The sequence below is a fragment of the Mastigoproctus giganteus genome, chromosome 13, assembly GCF_048544385.1.
Source record: "Mastigoproctus giganteus isolate SK-2022 chromosome 13, ASM4854438v1, whole genome shotgun sequence".
Lineage (NCBI taxonomy): Eukaryota > Metazoa > Arthropoda > Arachnida > Uropygi > Thelyphonidae > Mastigoproctus > Mastigoproctus giganteus.
This window is the reverse complement of record NC_143587.1, coordinates 163,951,830-163,972,173: the sequence shown is the minus strand read 5'-3', so window position 1 is coordinate 163,972,173 and position 20,344 is coordinate 163,951,830. Positions and strand designations below refer to the sequence as shown.

General features: G+C 38.0%; 1 protein-coding gene across 1 annotated transcript in view; it reads right to left on the bottom strand.

The window, feature by feature from the left end:
- The window catches only part of LOC150076571 (heat shock 70 kDa protein 14-like), a 231,739-nt gene that overhangs the window by 189,278 nt on the left and 22,117 nt on the right, over window positions 1-20,344 (bottom strand). The window contains exon 2 of the mRNA XM_090387461.1: window positions 15,939-16,019. Coding sequence (XP_090243587.1) covers window positions 15,939-16,019 — 81 coding nt within the window. The remainder of the gene's footprint in view (window positions 1-15,938; window positions 16,020-20,344) is intronic.

Here is a 20,344-nt window from a genome sequence, read left to right as displayed (position 1 = left end):
TCGGAAAACTGCTAGATTGGGGGGATACAAGGACTAATACATTAACAGTGGTGAAAGTGATTCTTGCACTGCTTCTATTGGAATGAGCCGCAGCCTGGAAAATAAGATGCAGGATATTTCAGAGACTGCTGGGAATCATTGGGGTTACAAGTAAACACATGGGTTGTGTTAGGGTAGCTAAGAAAAAGAACAGGTGCATGTATACTTGCATGTACACCAATGCTAGGAGTTTAGTAAATAGATTTGATGAATTTTAGGTATTGCTCAAAACATCAAAGGCAGATATTGTGGGGATTTCAGAGAAGTGGTGTCACACAGATATAAGGAATGCAGAACTAGCATTTGGCGAGTACAATGTCTACAGAAAGGATAGACAGGATAGGAAGGGAGGAAGGGTTATGCTATTAATTAAGAAAACAAAATCCAAGGAAGTGAAGCCAGTCAACATCGCTGGACAGTGCAGTGTCAGTCAGTTTGGTGTGACATAAGCATTGGAAGATCAAAATTGAGTAGGAGTGTGCTATAAGCGTAATGACTCTGATGAGTATAATAAGAAACTGTACAGGGAAATAGAGTGGGCAAGTAAATCAGAGAGCCTTATAATAGGGGATTTTAATTTCCCAGATACTGACTGAAATTTGGGGGCTGGTCACTCACAACACAAGAAAGGCTTTTGTGGATTTATTGGATGATTGTTTTCTACATAAGCATGTTCGGGAGACAACTAGAGGGAGTAATACTCTTGATTTCATTATCAGTAGTGATTCTTCATGCATTACGAATCTGCAGATAAATGAACCACTAGGTGGCAGTGATCACAGTGTTCTGAAGTGGGAGTTACTCAAAGAGGTAACTACCATTAGGAGTAAAGGGAAGGGGTATTGCTTTTGTAAAGGTGACTACAATGGACTGAGACAGTATTTAAATTCTATACAGTGGGATCAACTGATGATGTTACCAACAGCAAATTCAAAATGGGAAGCATTCAAAGAACTTAGCTTGCAAGCTACTAGGCTTTACATACCAACTAAGAAATATTGTTCAAGGTTTAGGCCTAAATGAATGTCAGATGAACTAATGAGGCATATGGCAGAGAAGAAAAATGCATGGGATACATACAAATTAACACGTGACACAGAAGCCTATGATAGATACAAGTTGATCTGTAACCAAGTTACAAAGGAGGTTAGGCAGGCGAAGGCAGATTACGAGAGATCCTTGGCAAGGGATGCGAAGAAAAACAGCAAAGAGCTCTTTACTTATGTAAACTCTAGAAGGAAGGGGATGAATCAGATTGATCCACTTGATATCGATGGGTCAACTGTTGATAACCCTGCTCAGGTAGCTAACAAACTAAATGAATATTTTGAATCGACATTCACACGAGGAGCTATTCAGCGAGGGGAATGACAAAGGTGTATTCAACTCTAGCAGTAAGCTAGATAATCTTGTAATAACTGAGAGTAAAGTGGAGGAGAAACTGTTGAAGATAAACACAAGAAAGGCACCTGGGGTGGATGGGATATATCCAGTTATATTAAAGGAGGCAGCAAAGGAAGTTAGCAAACCCTTAGCCATAATTATGAGAGCTTCCTTGGACTCAGGGGAGGTACCCATAGACTGGAAATGTGACCCCAATTCACAAAGGAGGATCAAAGGCTGACACAAGTAATTATAGACCTGTGAGCTTAACTTCTGTTCCAGGAAAATTAATGGAGGCACTGGTTAAAGAAGCACTGCAGGATCATTTACACAAGAACTCAGTTATAGCTCAGACACAGCATGGTTTTGTTAAGGGGAAGTCTTGCCTGACCAATTTGATTGGATACTAGGATGCAGTCACAAAAGAACTGGATGGAGGGAATAACTTTGATATTATATACTTGGATCTTAGAAAGGCTTTTGATACTGTTGCACATGGAAGACTGCTGCACAAATTGGAGCAGTGTGGCATTGGAGGCAAATTTCCCAGATATTGACTGGAATTTGGGGGCTGGTTACTCACACATTAGCAGGGCTTTTGTGGATTTATTGGATGATTGTTTTCTACATCAGCATGTTCAGGAGGCAACTAGAGAGAGTAATACTCTTGATTTAAGTATCAGCAGTGATTCTTCATGCATTAAGAATCTGCACATAAATGAACCACTAGGTGGCAGTGATCACAGTGTGCTGAAGTGGGATTTACTCAAAGAGGTAACTAGAATTAGGGGTAAAGGGAAGGGTTATTGCTTCCGTAAAGGCGACTACGATGGACTGAGACAGTATTTAAATTCTATACAGTGGGACCAACTGATGATGTTACCAACAGCAAATGCAAAATGGGAAGCATTCAAAGAACTTATCTTGGAAGCTACTCGGCTTTACATACCAACTAAGAAATATTGTTCAAGGTTTAGGCTTAAATGGATGTCAGATGAACTAATGAGGCATATGGCAGAGAAGAAAAATGCATGGGATACTTACAAATTAACACATGACACAGAAGCCTATGATAGATACAAGTTGATATGCAACCAAGTTACAGCGAAGGCTGATTACGAGAAATCCTTGGCAAGGGATGCGAAGAAAAACAGCAAAGAGTTCTTTACTTATGTAAACTCTAGAAGGAAGGGGATGAATCAGATTGGTCCACTTGATATTGATGGGTCAACTGTTGATGATCCTGCTCAGGTAGCTAACAAACTAAATGAATATTTTGCATCGACATTCACACATGAGGAGTTATTCAGCAAGGGGAATGCCAGAGGTGTATTCAACTCTACCAGTAAGCTACAGAATCTTGAAATAACTGGGAGTAAAGTGGAGGAGAAACTGTTGAAGATAAACACAAGAAAGGCACCCGGGGTGGATGGGATCTATCCAGTTATATTAAAGGAGGCAGCAAAGGAAGTTAGCAAACCCTTAGCCATAATTATGAGAGCTTCCTTGGACTAAGGGGAGGTACCCATAGACTGGAAATGTGACCCCAATTCACAAAGGAGGATCAAAGGCTGACACAAGTAATTATAAACCTGTGAGCTTAACTTCTGTTCCAGGAAAATTAATGGAGGCACTGGTTAAAGAAGCACTGCAGGATCATTTACACAAGAACTCAGTTATAGCTCAGACACAGCATGGTTTTGTTAAGGGGAAGTCTTGCCTGACCAACTTGATTGGATACTATGATGCAGTCACAAAAGAACTGGATGCAGGGAATAACTTTGATATTATATACTTGGATCTTAGAAAGGCTTTTGATACTGTTGCACATGGAAGACTGCTACACAAATTGGAGCAGTGTGACATTGGAGGCAAATTGCTGCTATGGATAAAGGGGTGGTTGACGGGGAGAAGACAGAGAGTGGTAATCAATGGACACTGCTCATCATGGACTAATGTTATTAGTGGAGTCGCTAAGGGCTCAGTGTTGGGTCCATTATTGTTTTCTGTATTTATAAATGATATTGATGATGGTATATCAAGCTTAATGTCCAAGTTTGCAGATGATACAAAGGTTGGCAGGGTTGTCAAGGACACTACTGACAATATGCTGCTGCAACAGGATCTGGAAAGGTTGAGCAGATGGGCTGAGAGGTGGCAAATGAAGTTTAACATTGACAAATGTAAAGTACTACACATGGGAAACAGCAACCCCAGAGCAACGTATCAACTCTGTGGTACTACACTGACAGTGGTAGAGAATGAAAGGGACTTGGGGGTGGTTGTGCAGGCAGATATGAAGTTCTCTGAGCAGTGCAGACAGGCTGCAAGAGTAGCTCATGGAGTATTGTCAATGATATACAGGAATTTTTCCAGCATGGATAAGGATCTGATTATTCCATTGTATTGCTGGAACGAGTACAGAGAAGGGCAACAAGATTAGTGAATGGAACAAAGGGGTGCTCTTACGAAGAAAGGCTTAAGTTTTGCAAATTACAGTGTCTGGAGACTAGGCACCAGCGAGGTGATCTGATAGAGGTGTATAAAGCCTTGAATGGTTTAAGCATGCTCAATGCTGATGGGATTCTTCCTCTAGCTCAGAAAAATCACCTGAGAGGGCATAAATTCAAATTAAGGAAAGACAGATGTAGGATAGACGTGCGGAAATATGCCTTTAGCCAGCGGGTGGTTGGTTGGTGGAACAGACTTCCATCCCTTGTGGTGGAGGTTGATGGCCTAAATAAGTTTAAGGCTCAGCTGGACAGGTATTTTGAACGAACAGAGGGGTGAAGTGGAAGTGGTTTTTTTTTTGGCTGATGCTGCATAAGCTTGCTTTCTTGCATCAAATGCCTCTACTAATGCTAATTGCTGCTATGGATAAAGGGGTGGTTGAGGGGGAGAAGACAGAGAGTGGTAATCAATGGACACTGCTCATCATGGACTAATGTTATTAGTGGAGTCCCTCAGGGTTCAGTATTGGGTCCTTTATTGTTCTCTGTATTTATAAATGACATTGATGATGGTATATCAAGCTTAATGTCCAAGTTTGCTGACGATACGAAGGTTGGCAGGGTTGTCAAGGACACTACTGACACTATGCTGCCGCAACAGGATCTGGAAAGGTTGAGCAGATGGGCTGAGAGGTGGCAAATGAAGTTTAACATTACATTTGTCAAAGTACTACATATGGGAAACAGCAACCCCAGAGCAACGTATCAACTCTGTGGTACTACACTGACAGTGGTAGAGAATGAAAGGGACCTGGGGGTGGTTGTGCAGGCAGATATGAAGTTCTCTGAGCAGTGCAGACGGGCTGCAAGAGTAGCTCATGGTGTATTGTCAATGATATATAGGAATTTTTCTAGCAGGGATAAGGAGGTGATTATTCCCTTGTACAAGGCAATGGTCAGGCCACACCTAGAGTACTGTATACAGGCCTGGAGGCCTCATTTCAAGAAGGATGTAGAGATTCTGGAACGAGTACAGAGAAGGGCAACAAGATTAGTGAATGGAACAAAGGGGTGCTCTTACGAAGAAAGGCTTAAGTTTTGCAAATTACAGTGTCTGGAGACTAGGCACCAGCGAGGTGATCTGACAGAGGTGTACAAAGCCTTGAATGGTTTGAGCATGCTCAATGCTGATGGGATTCTTCCTCTTGCTCAGAATAATCACCTGAGAGGGCATAAATTCAAATTGAGGAAAGACAGATGTAGGATAGATGTGCGGAAATTTGCCTTTAGCCAGCGGGTGGTTGGTAGGTGGAACAGACTTCCATACCTTGTCGTGGAAGTTGATAGCCTAAATAAGTTTAAGGCTCAGCTGGACAGGTATTTCGAACGAACAGTGGGGTGAAGTGGTAGTGGTTAATTTTTTATTGATTTATTTTACTTTATTTTTTTTTTGGCTGATGCTGCATAAGCTTGCTTTCTTGCATCAAATACCTCTACTAATGCTAATTACTGATAGTAGCACTATCCAGGACATTTTACATTCATTTAATATTATTCATTCTAGACTCAAATTTACAAAGGGTACTAGGAAAGTTTTGCAATATGACGCAACAATGAATCACAGGAAGCTGCTTTTTGCTGCATTTTGAGACATGTTTATACGTGCCTAGTAGCCGCCGCGCCAAGTCGATGGGCTCAGTTATTCATTAGTAGTGAGAGTGTAAAGTGCTTGCGATGGCATCGTGGTGACGAAATGAGATAAGGACAGTTTTGCGGTATAATTTCGTGCGTGGTTTAACCATAGACCAGTGCTTAGAAGAAATGACTCTTGCACTAGATGATGATTGTCCACATCGTACAACGATATTCAGGTGATATAGAGAATTCCAAAGGGGAATTTCACTCTGGAGGATTCTGAGAGGCCGGGAAGGCCACAAATGTCAGTTACGGAGGAAAACGTTACTGCTGTGAGGAAAATGCTTGACGAAAACAGGCGAGTGACCTACCAACAGATAGAGGATACTTTGGGCCCAAATGCACCAGCAATTCGTTCGATTCTGCAAGATCATTTGCACGTGAAGAAACTTTGTTCTCCGTGGTTGCCGCATCAACTGACTGAAGAGCAGATGACACGATGTGTGCCTTGGTGCCGGGAGATGTTAAAAAAGTTTGATAAGGGACAATCTCGGTATGTGAACAACATCATGACAGGTGACGAGACTTGGCTGTACTATTACGATCTGCCGACCAAGGCTCAAAACAAAGTTTGGGTCTTTGATGATGACGACACACCCGTAATTGTCAGAAAATCCCGATCTGTAAAGAAGAAAATGATAGCTGTATTTTTCAAATCGAGTGGAATTGTGGAACGTGTCGTTTTGGACACGCAGAAGACAGTCACAGCTAAGTGGTATACCGAACAATGCCTGCTAAAGTCATTGGATCTATGAAGAACCTGCGGCCAAAGTCAAGAATGGACACCTGGTACCTCTATCACGAAAATGCTCCAGCTCACCGCGCCAAAGCCTGCACCGAATATTTGACCACGACAGGACTGAAACTTCTCGAACACCCTCCCTACAGTCCAGACCTTGCTCCCTGCGACTTTGCACTGTTCCCGCATGTGAAAATGAAGCTAAAAGGGAGGCGGTTTTCCAGTGATGAGGACCTTCTACGGGCTTGGGACAACGAGTGTGCTTTACTCTCTAGTGAAACTTGGCAGAACTGGTTTAAAGATTGGTTTCGGAGGATGGAGAGGTGTATTGAATGTAGAGGAAATTACTTTGAAAAAATTAAATAAACAAAGCTGTATTGCAAAACTTTCCTAGTACCCTTTGTACATTGCAAAGGGAGAATACGGTTATTAATTCATTAAAATTTTCTGAATTTCGCGCTTACTCGGGACTCGAAAAAATCCAATTTAACATCTATTGTAAACCTACAAACACCAGTATTTCCTGCCTCATAACAGCTATCAAGCATACACTTACAAATGATCTATTATCTTTAATTAATTTCTCAATGTGCATAAATATAGAACGACAGATTATGTTTGAGCTCAGAAATACAAATATTAACCAGCAGATTCTTAAAGAGGGGTTACCCCTTGCTACAATAAACCGAATTAGGGTACAAGCTAAGGATAGGATACAAAGAACTACACCAACCGACAATAGTAATATCAAAAATTACCTTATTTGTGTCCCATATGTTGAACAATGGCACAAACAGTTTAATAGATTCTTTAAAGATACTGAATTTAAAATAGTGGCCAGGCCAATATGGAAATTACTGAACACACTTTACTGAACAATCACTCACTCCTTTCCTCGTTCGCAACACATATAAATGAACTGGTATACAATATTTCTTGCAGTGATTGAGATTAATCTTATCAAGATTCTATGCAGTATGCTTTGAATTTTCGTGTAAATCAACATGTAGTAGTAGTAGTAGTGGCATGTGATGCAAGAAAGGAAGTGTATGAGCTTATGCAGCATCAGCCAAAAAAAAAAAAAAATCACACCATTCCCTCCAAATACCTGTCCCGTTCCTCCTTAAATTTATTTAACCTATCAACTTCCATAACGACAGATAGAAGTTTGTTCCAGAAATTATTAACCGCCCGCTGGCTTAAGGCAAATTTCCACATCTATTCTACATCTGTCTTTTCTTAATTTGAATTTATGCCCCTTAGGTTCGTAATCTGAACAAATGGAAGGATCCCATCAGAATTCAGCATGCTCAACCTGCGACCTCAGTTAGTGCTTCTAGTTAAGCAGCGTCAGAATTGGCCTTTCGAGCTGTTAACAAAAAACACTTTTTCATTTAATGAGGCCAAAATACTTAATATCCAACATAATTATACGAGACCACACGCTCAAGCAAATCAACATCCTTCCTAAAATGAGGCCTCCAGACCTGTACGCAGTACTCAAGACGTGGCCTGACCATTGCCTTATACAGAGGGACAATCACCTCCTTTTCCCTGCTAGCAAAATTCCTATATATCATTGACAAAACCCCATGACCTGCCAGCCTGTCTGCATTGCTCAGAAAACTTCATATCTGACTGCACAATTATTCCCAGGTCTTATTCATTTTCTACCACCTTAAGTGTAGTACCACACAGTTGGTACGTTTCTCTGGGGGTCACTTCTACCCATATGCAGTACTTTGCATTTGTCAAGGTTAAACTTCAGTTGGAAGTAAGGAAGGAAGGAAGGATGGAAGTAAACCCTTAGCCAAAATAATGACAGCTTCCCTGGACTCGGGGGAGGTACCCATGGACTGGAGATGTGCAAATGTAACTCCAAACCACAAAGGAGGATCAAAGGGAGACAGGTAATTACAGACCTGTTAGTTTAACTTCTGTTCCAGGAAAATTAATGGAGGCACTGTTTAAAGAAGCACTGCAGGATTATCTAGACAAGACTTCAGTTATAGCTCGGACACAGAATGGGTTTGTTAAGGGGGAAGTCTTGTCTGACTAATTTGATTGGATATTATGATGTAGTCACAAAGGAACTGGATGCAAAGAATAACTTTGATATCATATATTTGGATCTTATAAAAGTCTTTCATACTGTTGCACATGGAAGACTGCTGCACAAATTGGAGCAGTGTGGCACTGGAGGCAAATTGCTGCTATGGATAAAGGGATGGTTGAGTGGGAGAAGACAGAAAGTGGTAATCAATGGACACTGCTGTTCGTGGACTAATGTTATTAGTGGAGTCCCTCAGGGTTCAGTGTTGGGCCCATTATTGTTTTCTGTATTTATAAATGATATTGATGATGATATATCAGGCTTAATGTCGAAGTTTCCAGATGATACAAAGGTTGGCAGGGTTGTTAAGGACACAAATGACAGTACACTGCTGCAACAGGATCTAGAAGAGTTGAGCAGATGGGCTGAGAGGCGGCAGATGAAGTTTAACTTTGACAAATGTAAAGTACTACATATGGGAAGCAGTAATCCCAGAGTAACCCATCAACTCTGTGGTAGAGAAAGAAAAGGACCTTTTCTTTCAGATATGAAGTTTTCTGAGCAGTGCACACGGTCTGCAAGAATAGCTCATGGTGGCTTGTCAATTATATACAGGAATTTTTCTAGAAGGAATAAGTAGGTGATTATCCCCTGGTATAAGGCAATGGTCATTCCACACCTTGAGTACTGCATACAGGTCTGGAGGCCTCATTTTAAGAAGGATGTAGAGCTGTTGATACGAGTACAGAGAAGGGCAACAAGATTAGTGAATGGAACAAAGGGTTGCTCTTAGAAGAAAGACTTATGTTTTGCAAATTATAGTGTCTGGAGACTAGGCACCTGCGAGGTGATCTGATTGAGGTGTATAAAGCCTTGAATGGTTTGAGCATGCTCAATGCTGATGGGATTCTTCTTCTTGCTCAGAATAATTGTCTGAGAGGGCATAAATTCAAATTGAGGAAAGACTGTTGTAGGACAGATGTGCGGAAGTTTGCCTTTAGCCAGTGGGTGGTTGATTGCTGGAACAAACTTTCATGTAAACTCTAGAAGTTGATAGTTTAAATAAATTCAAGCTGTCATTGTAGAAGTTGATAGCTTAAATAAATTCAAGGCAGAACTTGACAAACATCTGGAGCGAATGAATGGGTGAAATAAGGGTGTTTTTTTTTGGCTGATGCTATATAAGCTTGCTTTCTTGCATCATGTGGCTTTGCTAATGATAAATGCTAATGCTAATAGATGTGAGGAAATTTGCCTTTAGCCAGTGGGTAGTTGATGGGTGGAACAGACGTCAATCTTTTGTTGTGAAAGTTGATAGCCTAAATAAATTTAAGGATGAGCTGGACAGGCAATTGTAACTAATGGAGGGGTGAAATGGGAGGGGTTTTTTTTTTTGGCTTATGTGCTGCATAAGCTTGTTTTCTTGCATCGTGTGTCTCTACTAATGCTAAATTGGAGCAGCATGGCATTAAGCACAGAGGGGAGGGGTCCGAACGGTGCGAGCGCACAAGGCCTCGCGCCGCTGACTTATTTTGAAAAATAAAAATGGTTTCATTTTTTTTTTTTGTTTTAATACTGTCGCAAAATCTAGCGTCATCGCCACAAAATGGCCATATTTTTAATATACATAAGAAATAAAATGTCAATAATCGTGTTATTAACATTATCTGAAAGCCTACCAAGAATTCTCCAAAGAACATGGAAAAATATATTTTCTTTCAAATATATTTAAAATATCTCTCCTTTCAAATAATAATAATTATATAATAATTTATTGGAGTTTCATTTGAAATTATTGAATAAATATTGCCCACAAATATGAATATATATATTATATGAATACATAAATATGAATATACATTTTTATCGTGATTCGTGAGGTGTGAAAATAAATAACATATTCGTATCTATTTCGCAACATGACTAGTAGAGACAGAGATGCAGGAAGAAAGTATATGAGTGGCTCTGATAAATTGAAGAAAAAATAAAGAGAGAAGAAATTACAGAAAAACAGAGGAACTCCCTTGCCAAATTTTTAAAAACCGAAAATGTGCAACAAACTGAAGAAACGCATAATTCACAGTTACTGGAAGATCAAACTCGCGGAAATGAAATTACGCCGTGCGACATCCACGAAAACGATCCTGATCATCATAAAGCCAGCTCTCATCCTAATGAAGAGGAAAGCGATGATAAGAAAACTGTAGAACAGGAAGATAATCATGAAGCAAAGGGAAACGTACAGACGGAGGAATTTTTTGTCAGCGTTGAACAAAGAACAAGATGAATTATTCCGAGGACCGCAGCTTCAAGAGAATCAACAAAGCGACGAAGACGAAAATGTCGATATCAATGATCCTGGTACTTGGCCCGAAACTATAACTGATAAATTTAGAATGGCTATCATACAAAATGGCGTGACACAAGTAAAAAACTACGATTTTCCGAAAGATAAAAATAACAGAAGTTTTTCTGAAAATTATTATTTAAGAAAATTAACAAATGGGGAACGTCAAGAACGAAGGTGATTACTCTACTCAAAGCACAAAGATGCCACATTGTGTTATGCGTGTAAGATATTCTCTTCAAATACCACTTCTCTATGTTTAACTGGACTTAACGATTGGGTACATTTACGTTCGTGATTACAAAGTTACGAAAGATCAGAATATCATTTACAAGCTATGTACAAGTTGTTACAACTTGAAAAGAATTTGAAACTTGGAAACACTATTGACAAAGAACATGAAAAAATAATTAAAAACGAAACACTGCGTTTAAAATGTGTTTGGGAATGAATAGTGGCTGCAATTTTATATTTATCAGAGCATAATTTGGCATTCATGGGCAGTAGCAATGCTTTATATAAACTGCACAATGGTAATTTCTTAGGTCTCATAGAATTACTTGCAAGATTTGACCCAATCATGAAACATTTGGATTGGTGCGTAGAATCAGCATCGCGTTCCTATTTATCTTGTAGAATACAAGATGAACTGATTTCTGCTTTGCCTAAAAAAAAAAGTTAGAAAGGAAATAATAAATACAGTTAAGAAAGCTAAGTATTTCACAATTTTATTAGATTGCACTCCAGACATAAGCCATCAAGAACAATTATCTGTTATTTTAAGATATGTTACTCTAGATAACTCTGAAAGTGATGTGAGTATACAAGAACGATTTATTTGTTTTGAAACAGTAAAAGACTCGACAGGAAAAGGGTTATCAGCCAAAATTGAAAACATATTAGAAAAGGAGGAATTAGATTAAGGGAACTGTCGAGGACAGGGGTACGATAACGGAGCTCATATGAGAGGTTTATATAAAGGCATGCAAGCACTTATCCTACAAAAGAATTCCAAAGCACAGTATAATTTGTCATAATTTGAATTTAATTCTTGGATACATTTCAAAATCATCTTCTCTTACAAATTCATTTTTTGGAACTTTACAAAGCATATATAATATTTTTGCAAGTTCTGTGATACGCTGGGATATATTAAAAGAGCATGTCAAACCTCTTACTCCAAAACCACTGTCAGGTGGGAATGTCACCTCGAAAGTGTGAAATCTGTGAGATACACAAGTACCACAATTTTCTCTAGCTTTGAAATACCTTTATGAACATACCAGTGACATGAAAACGAAATTCAATCAATCGAAAATAAACTTACTTCATTTGAATTTTTATTAAGTTTGGTCATTTGGTATGACATACTGAATGAAGTAAATATTGTGAGCAAGATATTTCAAAATTCAAATATAGATATTGGTACAGCAAATTCACATTTAAAAGGCCTTTTAAATTTTTTTTAACAGTATCATGAATCGGGATTCAAATCTTCTTTAATAACTGCAAAGGAAATAGCTGAAGAATTAAAAGTGACATCTGAATTTAAGAATCAAAGAACTGGACGAAAAACAAAGCAATTTTGTTATGAAGGAACCGATCAGCCTATTTCATCAGGTGAAGAATATTTCAGAATTCAATATTTTCTAGTCATAATCAATAGTGTAATTATTTCTTTTAAGAAAAGATTCAAAATTTATCACGAACATGAGACATCATACGGTTTTTTATATAATTCGGATAATATTCAAAAACTGACTGAAAATGATCTTCTTAAATGTTACAAAGACTTAAATGCGACCGTGTGCAAGACGATATTGATTGCACTGATTTATTTAATGAAATAAAAATTTGTTGTCGAGTTTTGCCTTCCAGGATCACAATATTACAAATATTACAATATTTACCGAAAAATAATTTATTTGAATTGTATCCAAATTTTGTTCTGTTCTGAAAATTATATTAACCTTACTAATTACCGTCGCATCTGCAGAAAGATCTTTCTCAAGACTGAAAATAATAAAAAATTACTTGAGATCTAGCATTTAGTCAAGAACGATTACCTCCTTAGCCATTTTATCTATCGAATCCGAAATAGCCAAAAAACTAAATTATGATGATATTATCAACGAATTTGCTATAAAACATGTAAGAAAATGAAACAAAATTCACATATTGTGACCTTATTCGATTAAGTCGCATACCAAATTACATTTTGTAAGTATATGAAGCAATTATTTTTCTTATTTGATTTATTAAAGATTTTTTTGTGATTGAAATGTTAATTTTATTAAAATAATTTAATTATTTATCATTTTCACGTAATCCTTACTAAACCAAATTGTGCAATGTAATAAATATCAAAATGCAATAAATTATTTTGATGTACGAAATTTGTATCAAGGACTCGCAAGTCAACTTTGCACTGGGCCCCTCTTTTGTTAGGGCCGGCCCTGGCATTAAGGGCAAGTAACTGCTCTGGATAATGGGAGGTTCAGTGGGAGTTTTCATAATTCATCTCCTTAATTCTTTAGGTGCTGTCACTGCTGTTGATGTTACCGTCCTGAATAAGGTAAATGTTGGAAGTGATCACAGAATGGTAAGATGTACACTTGATATAAAGGTAGGAAAGGAAAAAACTGACTCGAGTAAATAATACAAAGGTCTTTGAGATAACAGAAGAGGAGAAAAAGCAGTATGTACTGGAACTTAAGAACAAGTTGAGCTTCTGCAGACTGCTCAGGACCAAGATATCGACGAGGAATATTACAAATTTCTGAAAGCCATAAAGCCCAAGAAACCTATAGGGAAAAAGAAATCCAAAGAAGAAAAAATTAGTCACGAAACACTTGTCACGATGAACCGAAGACGACAAATGAAGAGGAAGAAAAACACTGACAGGGAGAAAACTGAGTATACTGAGTTATGCAAAGCTATTAGAAAGAGATTCAGAGAGGACATAAGATTTAACACAAGAAAAGTAGAACAAGCATTAAGGGAAAACAAAGCATTTAAATCAGCAGCCATGAGCAGTAGTACAGAAAGACAAATGATACTGAAACTGAAGAATAGCGATGGTGTACTTATAAACAGCAGAGAAGGCATAATTCAAATAGCAGAAGACAACTATAGAGAATTATACAAAGAGCAAGGGAATGATGGATTGCAGCGGGGAAAATGGATTGCAAAGTAGCAACACATACAACATACCCGATATTCTTCCTGATTATGTACAACATGCATTGAAGAAAATGAAGAATCTGAAAGCCCCGGGGGAAGATGAAGTTACTGTTGTTGTTGTTTGGTTTTTAGGAGCATTAGCAACTAAGGCCATATTGCTCCGGAGATATGCGGTGGTCATTCCCTGACCTTTCCGCATCCTCCATATTTGGTGGTGACGGGCTCGAACCCCGGTCTAATCAAGAAGCTTGTGTTACGCACTGCTGCTCCTGCCCACCTGGCTACGGAGGCGCTGATGAAGTTACTGTAGAGTTGTTAAAATTGGGAGGAAGAGACATAACACAAAAACTGGCAAGGCTTTTCACAAATTACATTCAAAAAGGTGTGACGCATAAGCAGTGGAATAATGAAATCATAGTTTTGCTGCATAAGAAAGGAGATAAATCAGAAATTGGAAATTATAGACCAATTAGCTTGTTATCCCACATCTACAAGTTGTTCACAAGGGTCATTACTAACAGATTAGAAAGAATACTTGATGAGAATCAACCGAAAGAGCAAGCTGGCTTTAGGACAGGATTCTCAACTATGTAATAGCACAGCTAATGGAGCAAGCAAATGAATATCAAACACCATTATGCCTCGCATTTGTGGATTATGAAAAGGCATTTAACTCCATACAGCATAGGGCAATGTGTCGGGCAGTGGAAAAACATGGCAGAGATATCCCCTATATTATGATTTGAAGAAAATATATGAGAGTGCTACCTACTTTAGTAGACTAGACAAAGACAGTAGGAAATTTAAAATTGAGAAAGGAGTTCGACAAGGAGACACAATATCTCTGAAGCTGTTTACTGCTGCCCTTGAGGAAGCTTTCAGAAGATTAGACCGGTCGCATAAAGGAGTCAATGTGAATGGAGAATACCTAAACCATTTACGATTTGCAGATGACATTGTGGTCATAAGCCACGATCCCAAAGAATTGGAGGAAAATCTTAATTAGTTATGCACGGTTAGTAAGGATTTTGGACTAAAGATGAATATGGCTAAAACAAAAGTAATGATGAACAAGTATGCCACAGAAAGGGAAATAATAATTGAAGGAGCAGTAATTGAAAAGGTGGAGTCATATACTTATCTGGGACAAGTTATTAGCTGTAATAATAATAAATGGCTGGAAGGCAAGAAGAGAAGAATAAATTTTGGATGGATAGCATTCAGGAAATATAGTCACATACTGAAGAGCAATATCCCAGTTTGTCTGAAACGTAAAATAATGAACCAATGTATACTCCCCACCATGACTTATGGAAGTGAAACTTGGGCACTCACCAAAAGAATGGAAGAGAAGCTGAGAACTACAAAGTGAATAATGGAACGAATTATATTGGGAATCAGACTGTTAGATAAGAAGAGAAACACATGGATTAGGCAGCAAACTCAAGTAAAGGACATTCTTATCAAAACTAAAGACCTAAAATGGTCTTGGGCAGGACACATAGCTCGAAGACATGATGACAGATGGACTAAGAAAATAACAGATGGTATCCAAGAGAATCTAGAAGAAAACTTGGAAGACAAAGGCGGAGATGATTAGATGAAATTCATGAGTTTGTGGGTAGTAAATGGATGGCCAGTGCGCAAAACCGAAGGAACTGGAAAGTTGCTGGAAAGGCCTTCATCCTGCAGTGGATTGAAAATGGCTGATGATGACGATGACTGCTGAAAAAGACTCCACAGTTGGGGTAGACCACAATTTATATTCATAGAAGTGTTGTTATTTAGTTAATATAAGTTACTTAGTTAATATATGCACTAATATGCCTTCTGACTGTTGGATTTGGAATAGAAAAATAGTTTCTTAAGAAATCGCTATAAGAATAAAGCATTTCAAAAATTAATGAACTGAAACAAATTATTCATTCATTATGCAAATAATCATTAAAATTTAAATAAATAAAATTCAGAACAGTAGGTGTCAAATACAAATATTTAATTTATAAACCGTAAATAAAGGTGAAAAAAATTTAAAAATAAACAACTAACCAGTTCATTCCCAACAAAAGCGACAACTGCAGGCATAACTCTGTCTCCTGAATGATCTGCAAGCACTTCTGACTGCCCTTCCTAAAAGGATAAGAGGGGGGGAAAAAAAAGATCATAACAAATAAAACCATGAATCCACACACATTGTCAAACAATTCAAATATTCTCTAAATATTGATTAGCACAGCAGAACCTTACTAATTTGGACTACAAAAATTATATTCCAAATTTGTGAAGATCTGAATAACAGAATACAATTATACATAAATATTTTGAAATATATTTTAAATTTTTTCATAAAAACAAACAAATTTATTTACAATCCAACAAGATATTAATGTTAGATGGTATTACAATTCAAATATGACAGAAAAAGAAAATTTTATGAAAATATTTATATTCAAAACAAAACTGAATACAAAGAATTAAAAATAAAAGAGAATCCCAAATGTAATGAGATGTTGATGAGTCCCTTCCCAATTGTCTAGGAGTTTTTGAAGAAACTGATATTTTTTGGTCAGTAAAAGTCATTCTTACTGTCACTTCATAATGTCATTCTACATTTCTCTTCGAACATAACAATGTTTTTCAAATTCTTTGTCAAAATCAGATCAGCAAATTTAAAAGTATCATGACAGTTTCTGGCTTTGTGTAAGTTAAATCAGCCTTTACTCTCTTCAATTTCTGTTGCAAGTTGTTTCCATGAAAATGATATTATCTTTTCTTCTGACATATATTTAGTTTAATCTTCTGGCTGAATTCTTATGAATTCCCCATAATTAATACCCATTTCACAAGTGTTGTGCAACAAATATTGATACTCTTCTTCTTCAATTAGTACAGTGTTTTTTTTTTGTTTTTTTTAGGAGCATTAGCAACTAAGGCCATATTGCTCCAGGGATATGCGGTGGTCATTCCCTGACCTTTCCGCATCCTCCATATTTGGTGGTCACGGGCTCAAACCCCGGTCTAATCAAGAAGCGTGTGCTACGCACTGCCGCTCCTGCCCACCTGGCTACCGAGGCGCCTTAGTACAGTGAATTCTGGTTATTTGAGCCACTGGTTAATTGGGGCAACAGTTTATTTGGGGCAAATCTTAAAAAAAGAACCCAATCGAGAAAATAGCCAGGATTTGCTTTGCTTAATTGGGACAACATGCCGTTTAACTGAGGCAGAAGACTGCAGCACTGGAGTTTACCCAGCGATTGTCCCCGCCTGTACCACATGGTTCGTTCGGATTTCTGGAGGTCACAACCATAAAACAATTAGCAGTCACCTGTTTATTTGACTTTTCTGTTAGTGCAATCTATCAAACGGATAGTAAAGTCAATCTTATTGAACTTGTGATAATACCGACAGCTGAAATTCTGTGGGTTATTATGAAATGTGTTTACACTTCCATGGAATCTTAAATCATATAAAAAAAATTAATTTTCAGAATCTTCACTTAATTCCTATTTTTAAAGCTTCATAACTTGTTACTCCGTTCTCACTTGCAATTTTTGTGCACCGTGTTCTTTGTTAAATTTTAACCCCTACTCACAAATGTGAGAATAGAAATGTCAACTAGTTAGTATGTACACATTACAGCACGTATTAATTATTCCGATTATCACGTATATTCTTCCGATTTTCACGTAACTTTTAATTTTTTAATTGGTAAGGTAATAAAGGGTAAATTTGTGCTTAATATATCTTTACTTTTATAGCCTGTGGATAATATTCCTCCTATTTTTGCTAATTAGAATCGCTGTTTAATAGAATTAAAATTCAATTTTCACAAACGTGATCACAATGACCGGCACTTAATACACAGTATAGTGAACAGTACTTTACTATGGTGAGTTCATAGTAACGTGATTTGATTGTACACTGAACCAATTGTAAAGCGGGGATCCACTGTGCAAGGAAGCCTAAGGCTTATGATGCACAGGCCAAAAAAATAAAAGAAAATAAAACTAATAATAATAAAATAAATTATTTATAAATAATAAAAGAAAAGGAAACAGAAACCTATGCACTTTCCACCTTCCGAGGGTAACTATCCAGCTAACCAAATTTCCCCAAACTGTCAGCCTCTACCACCCATGTAGCATTAGCATAGGCATACGATGCAAGAAAGCAAGCTTATGCAGCATCAGCCAAAATGAAACTCCATTTTACCCCTCCATTCGTTCCAAATGCCTGTCCAGCTCAGCCTTAAATTTATTTAGGCTATCAACTTCCACAACAAAAGATGTAAGTCTGTTCCACTAATCAACTACCCACTCGCTAAAGGCCTAATTCTGCACATCTATTCCACAACTGTCTTTCCTCAATTTGAATCTGAGAATCCCATCAGCATTCAGTTTGCTCAACCCATTCAGGGCCTTATACACCTCAATCAGATCACCTTGCAGGTACCTACTCTCCAAGTGCTGCAATTGCATTACTTAAGCCTTTCTCCATAAGAGGATCCCTTTGTTCCCGTCACCGACCTTGTTGCGCTTCTTTGTACTCGTTCTAGCAGCTCTACATCCTTCCTAAAATGAGACCTCCAGACCTGAACTCAGTACTCTAGGTGTGGTCTCACCATTGCCTTGTATAATGGGATAATAACCTTGTATAACCTGTCCCAGCTAGCAAAATTCCTATATATCATTGACAACAACACTCCATGACTTTCCCCGGCAGCCCATCTGCACTGCTCAGCAAACTTCATATTCGACTGCACGGTTACCCCCAGGTCTTTTTCACTTTCCACTTCCCTGAGTGTAGTATGACATAGTTTATACGTTTCTCTTCAGTTATTGCTACCCATATGCAGTACTTTGCATTTGTCAATGTTAAACTTCAGTTGCCACTTCTCAGCCCATTTCACCAACTTATCTAGATCCAGTTGGAGTAGCACCCATACAGCATAAAGCAATGTTTCGGGAACTGGAAAGACAAGGCACAGATACCCCATATATTATGATTTTGAAGAAAATATATGAGAGTGCTACCTCCTTTATTAGACTAGACAAAGAGAGCAGCAAATTTAAAATCGAGAAAGGAGTTCGACAAGGAGACACAATATCTCCGAAGCTGTTTACTGCTGCCCTCGAGGAAGTTTTCAGAAGATTAGACTGCTCGCAGAAAGCAGTCAATGTGAACGGAGAGTACCTAAACCATTTACGATTTGCAGATGACATTGTGGTCATAAGCCACGATCCCAAAGAATTAGAGGAAAATCTTAATCAGTTATGCACGGTTAGTAAGGATTTTGGACCAAAGATGAATATGGCTAAAACAAAAGTAATGATGAACAAGTATGCCACAGAAAGGGAAATAATGATTGAAGGAGCAGTAATTGAAATGGTGGAGTCATATACTTATCTGGGACAAGTTATTAGCTGTAACAATGATAAATGGCTGGAAGTCAAGAGAAGAATAAAATTTTGGATGGATAGCATTCAGGAAATATAGTCACATACTGAAGAGCAATATCCCAGTTTGTCAAACATAAAATAATGAACCAATGTATACTCCCCACCATGACTTATGGAAGTGAAACTTGGGCACTCACCAAAAGAATGGAAGAGAAGCTGAGAACTACACAGCGAAGAATGGAATGAATTATATTGGGAATCAGACTGTTAGATAAGAAGAGAAACACATGGATTAGGCAGAAACTCAAGTAAAGGACATTCTTATCAAAACTAAAGAACTAAAATGATCTTGGGCAGCACACGTAGCTCGAAGACATGATGGACTAAGAAAATAACAGAATGTACCCAAGAGGAGCTAGAAGACAAAGGCAGAGATGGATAGCTGAAATTCATGAGTTTTTGGGTAGTAAATGGATGGCCAGTGCTCAAACAGAAGGAACTGGAAAGTTGATGGAGAGGCCTTCATCCTGCAGTGGATTGAAAATGGCTGACGATAATGACTGTCTTGACTGTCGTTAACAACCCTGGAAACCTTTGTATCATCTGCAAACTTGGACATTAAACCTGATATACCTTCATCAACATCACTGATAAATATACAAAGCAACAATGGGCCTAACACTGAACCCCGGGGAACTCCACTAAACTTTTGTCCACGAAGAGCAGTATCCATTGATTACCACTCACTGTTGTCTCCATCTCAACCATTCCTCTATCCATTGTAGCAACTTACCCTTAATGCCGTATCTCTCCAATTTGTAAAGCAGTGTTCCATGTGCTATAGCAGGTGTGTTTAATAGGTTTAATAGAATTAAAATTCAATTTTCACAAACGTGATCACAATGACCGGCACTTACTACACATAGTATAGTGAACAGTACTTTACTATGGTGAGTTCATAGTAACGTGATTTGATTATACACTGAACCAATTGTAAAGCGGGGATCCATTATGCAAGGAAGCCTAAGGCTTATGATGCATAGGCCAAAAAAAATA